A 4,507-nucleotide genomic window follows, 5' to 3' on the forward strand; every position below is an offset into this window, starting at 1 on the left:
TCTATCATATCCCCCCCAGTCTCCTCTTTTCTAAGCAGAAAAGTCCCAGTATTTTTTATCTCTTTTCAGATGGGACCCATTCCAACCCTGTAATAATTTGTGTTGCCTTTTTCTGAACTTTTCATATGCCAATAGGTCTTTTTTGAGAGGAGGTGACCACATCTGTAGGCAGCGTTCAAGACGTGAGCGTACCATGGCTTGATATAGAAGCAAGACGAGATTCATTTCTCTGAATAATGAAAATGTTATTTTTTTCAGTGTGTGAAGGCCAGTCCAGACCAGACTCCAGTAGTGCTTGTAGTGTCATGTCTTACACATACTAACACAGTCTCTCCATCCAGGTATTTGTGTTGCGACCATCACCCTGGAGCCTGAGCATATAAAGGAAGTCAGGGGAATGTGAGGTATATGCAGGAGACATTGTTCTCCCTCAGAGCTGGACGCCTTCTTCCCGACTCCATGTCAGATTCCAACACCAGCGACTTCACCAACCCCTCCTCCTTCATCCTGCAGGGCATTCCCGGCCTGGAGGAGGCCCATGTCTGGATCTCCATCCCCTTCTGCACCATGTACGTCATCGCCCTCTTGGGGAACTTCACCATCCTGTTCATTGTGAAGAGGGAGCCGAGCCTCCATGAGCCCATGTACTATTTCCTCTGCATGCTGGCCACCACCGACCTGATCCTGTCTACGTCCATCCTGCCTAAAACGCTGAGCATCTTCTGGTTCAATTCCAGGGAGATCGATTTCAGTGCCTGCCTCACCCAGATGTTCTTCATTCACTGCTTCATAGCAATAGAGTCTGGGATCTTCGTGGCCATGGCATTGGATCGCTACGTGGCCATCTGCCATCCCCTGCGACACTCCACCATCCTGACAGACCCTGTGGTGGCCAAGATAGGCCTGGCCGTGGTGCTTCGCAGTGGTGTGCTCGCTTTGCCCACTCCCTTCCTGGCAAGACAGTGGCCCTATTGCCGAACCAACATCATCTCTCACACGCACTGCGAGCACATCGCCGTGGTGAAGCTGGCCTGCGCCGACACTCGCCTCAGTAGTTACTATGGGCTCTCTGTGGTGTTCTTAGTCACTGGAGTGGATGTGTTTTTTATCACCATGTCCTACACCCAGATCCTCAGGGCCGTCTTCAGCCTCCCCACCAAGGACGCCCGGATCAAGACTTTCGGGACCTGCGGCTCCCACCTGGGTGCCATCTTAGCCTTTTACATCCCAGCTCTCTTCTCCTTCTTCACGCACCGGTTTGGCTACAATGTGCCCTTGCGTTTCCACATTCTCCTTGGCAGCGTGTACCTCCTGGTGCCCCCCACGCTGAACCCCGTCATCTACGGGGTGAGGACCAGACAGATCCGGGACAGGCTGCTACGTCTGTTAACTCAGAAAGGGACCTAAGGTTTTCTCTTGGCGACCTGGCTGGCAGACCCGGCCCCGTGCGGCTCTGGTGGGTGCGGAAGGGCTGGGCTCTGTTCCAGAGATATTCAGGGCTTTCCGGGACGTAACGCACTGTGTGAGTGCGACAGACTGCAGGAATCAGTCTGTGCACCTGTGATGGGGGCGGTCCCAGATGACCCCTCGGGGGGGGGCTTCCTGGAGTGCTGACATGGCCCCTGCCACTCGCCATCCTGCTCTCTGGGGCTCCTCACCTGCTGGGACAGCTCCCTGGTGTCCCCCAGACAAGGCCCCGAGCTGAGATCCCTGCCCCCACCGAGAAGCAGCACAGACACTGACCCACTTCAGGTCCAAGGAGAGCGCTGTTTGGGGCCCAGCCTCCTGAGCGAGCACTCCCCACATGGGATCAGACCCCAAAGAAATAGGTGAGCCCCCTTAAGCAATAAAAGGGGGGATATGCACACTGGTGCCCCCCCCCCGAACCACTGTTTACACTGGGGTCGATAGAAAGTAAAAGTGATTTTATTAGGTACAAGCAGTAGGATTGAAGCGGCAATAAGTAAGAACAGGCCGAGCAAAGTAGGTTCCAAACCAAAAGATGCCAAAGCTCTTGGCTAATTCTCCACTGAAACCTCAGCACAAGCTTACTCAAACTCCCCCTAGAGCCTCTTTTCCAGCTGCCCCTCCAAACCAGGCTGTCTCCCCACGCTGGGGTCTTCGGCTCCTTCCTTCAGGTGCAACCCGGCCAAAAGACCCAGGCCTCTGCTCTCCTATTCTTTCGTTAAGGAATTGAGGCTGCTCCCTACCAACCACTGCTCAGACATGAGGACAAAAGAGATGGTTTAACCGTTGCTCATCAAGAAGTTGCAGGTAACACCCTCCGTGTCTCCCATTCACACATTTGAAACTCACAACGTAGTCCCTGCGCCATAGGTCTAATTTCACATACCCCAGTGATACACACAACAGAGTAAGATAAAGAGAACCAGCAGACTGACATAAGGGTCGATGGGTGACACAAAATAATTCGCTCAAAGCACCTTTGGGTACGTCTAGACTACAGGCTTTTGTCGACAGAAGTTTTGTCGACATTCAGTTCTGTCGACAAAGCAGCTTGCTTTGTCGACGAAACCCTGTAGTCTAGACACAATCCTACATGCAATGACACCTTCTGTCGACAGAACTCCGTCGACAGAAGGTGTTATGCCTCGTAAAATGAGGTTTACCAGCGTCGACAAAACTGCTGAGTTCTATTGATGTTATGTCGACAGAACTCAGCGGTAGTGTAGACGCAGGTATCGTTTTGTCGACAAAAGTCCACTTTTGTCGACAAAACTCTGTAGTCTAGACACACCCTTTGAGTTACGTATATTCATGTCCATACATCCATTACATAAAGCATGTTGGGGGGGGTCCGTCACAGCACTATTGTCATAGGGAAGCCTCTTCGAATTTCTGGTAACTTGACCTTTGCAGGCCTATGTCCTCCACCAAGGCCCAGCACAACTGTGCCTCTGCCTTCCTCCGCGGTCCCCTGCTCTTCTCCTTTCTCCCATCACTCCCTGAATCATTTCCACCTCTTACACGCCTGGCCATTGCGGATTTTGGAGTGGGGTGGGAGGAGAGGGACTTTTCCTGCGGTTCCCGTGGTGACTTAGGTCTGTGAGAGCGCTAATTTTTTGTCAGTTCATTTAGCAGTTACCTGACAGGAGCGGTGTCTCTACTTCCTGTATCCGTGTAATAAACATGCAGGAATAGTCATGATCAGTCATGTGCGTGTTTCACGTCTGGCGGCAAGTCCCTTAAGGACGCTGGTTGGACTGAAAATGGGAATGTACATTCTTGCTTTGTTATCATCGCTGCAGAGAGAGACTCCACCAGGCCTCTTGGTTCTTCCTCCGCTCTGAGAGGGCGGGGGTGTAGTGGGCTCGGAGGGGGGGGCAACAGCGTTCTGGGTTCCTGGGCAAGGTTTGGGGGCCCAGCGCCCCGGCCCTCAGGCAGCGGGGCGGGAGTAGGGCAGCTAGCTTGCCGCACTGCCCAGACCTCACCGCTCTGCCCCCTCCCCCTCAGCCAGCCCTTAGCGTGATGGTTTCCAGGAGCCCCAGGCGCTTTTGAAATCCCAGGACACAGATGCTCCCTTTGTCCTTCCTCTCCTCGTCGGCAGGCCGGAGTGTGCTCCAGGAGGGGTAGACACACCGCAGGACTAGTGGGGGACAGGCCTGTCAGGCACTGCGGGGTGCAGGGGCGGCTGTACTCCTTCCCCAGGGCCCTGCCGCCGAGAGACAGCCAGCCCCTCCCCAACCCACGGTGCCAAGGCTCCGGCACAATCGTGCCCCCGCTCTCCAGCCTAGGACCCCAGGGCCGTGCTGTCTGGCCGCGGTCAGACGCCCGAGCTGTATGAATTCACTCCCCAGTCGCTTGCCCGGGGACCCGCACTTCCCACCGGTCAGCCTCTGCACTGCAGGGCTATGACTACACTGGCGCGCTCTTGTGCCAGAAATATGCAAATTAGGCTAAGCGTGGAATATCGCCGAGCCTCATTTGCATATCTAATGAGCCACCGTTTTTGTGGAAGAGGCTCTTGCGCCAGAAGGAGTGTCTACACGGCCGCTTCTTGCGCAAGAAAACCCCTCTTGCGCGATGCCGTTCTACCTGAAAATAATCAGCGTGGCGGCGTCGCGCAAGAGGGATTGTCTTGCGCAAGAAGGGGCCGTGTAGACACTCCTTCTGGCGCAAGAGCCTCTTCCGCAAAAATGGTGGCTCATTAGATATGCAAATGAGGTTCGGCAATATTCCACGCGTAGCCTCATTTGCATATTTCTGGTGCAAGAGCGTGCCAGTGTAGACATAGGCCAGGTGTTTCCAGATGGAGACACCCAAATGAGAGCCTAGATACCCCCGGCCCTTTGCCTTTAGCTTCAGAGGAAAGCCAAGCCTGGCTATTCTACAGGGCACAAGTAACTCGCACACAGGTGGACTCAGCACCTCTGTTGTGCTCGGAGCGGAGGAGTCGGGGAGGAGAATTTGTTCAGTCTCCTCCCAGTGCTTATAACCCAGGCGCTTCTCACTGGAGAAGTATCCCCAGTTGGCCAGAGGGGCAGGC

The 4,507-nt window shown here is 54.4% G+C and overlaps 1 protein-coding gene across 1 annotated transcript; it reads left to right on the forward strand.

The window, feature by feature from the left end:
* Positions 1–408: 408 nt before the first annotated feature.
* Positions 409–1,407, forward strand: LOC149526078 (olfactory receptor 52E8-like). Its single transcript, XM_089777155.1, has one exon. It carries the CDS (start codon positions 409–411, stop codon positions 1,405–1,407), a length of 999 nt encoding a protein of 332 aa, XP_089633281.1.
* Positions 1,408–4,507: the final 3,100 nt, after the last annotated feature.

The sequence above is a fragment of the Pelodiscus sinensis genome, chromosome 1, assembly GCF_052426305.1.
Source record: "Pelodiscus sinensis isolate ZL-2025 chromosome 1, ASM5242630v1, whole genome shotgun sequence".
Lineage (NCBI taxonomy): Eukaryota > Metazoa > Chordata > Testudines > Trionychidae > Pelodiscus > Pelodiscus sinensis.

Bases quoted from the DNA above. Each gene is read 5' to 3' on its own strand.
- LOC149526078 (XM_089777155.1), top strand. From the start codon at position 409: ATGCAGGAGACATTGTTCTCCCTCAGAGCTGGACGCCTTCTTCCCGAC.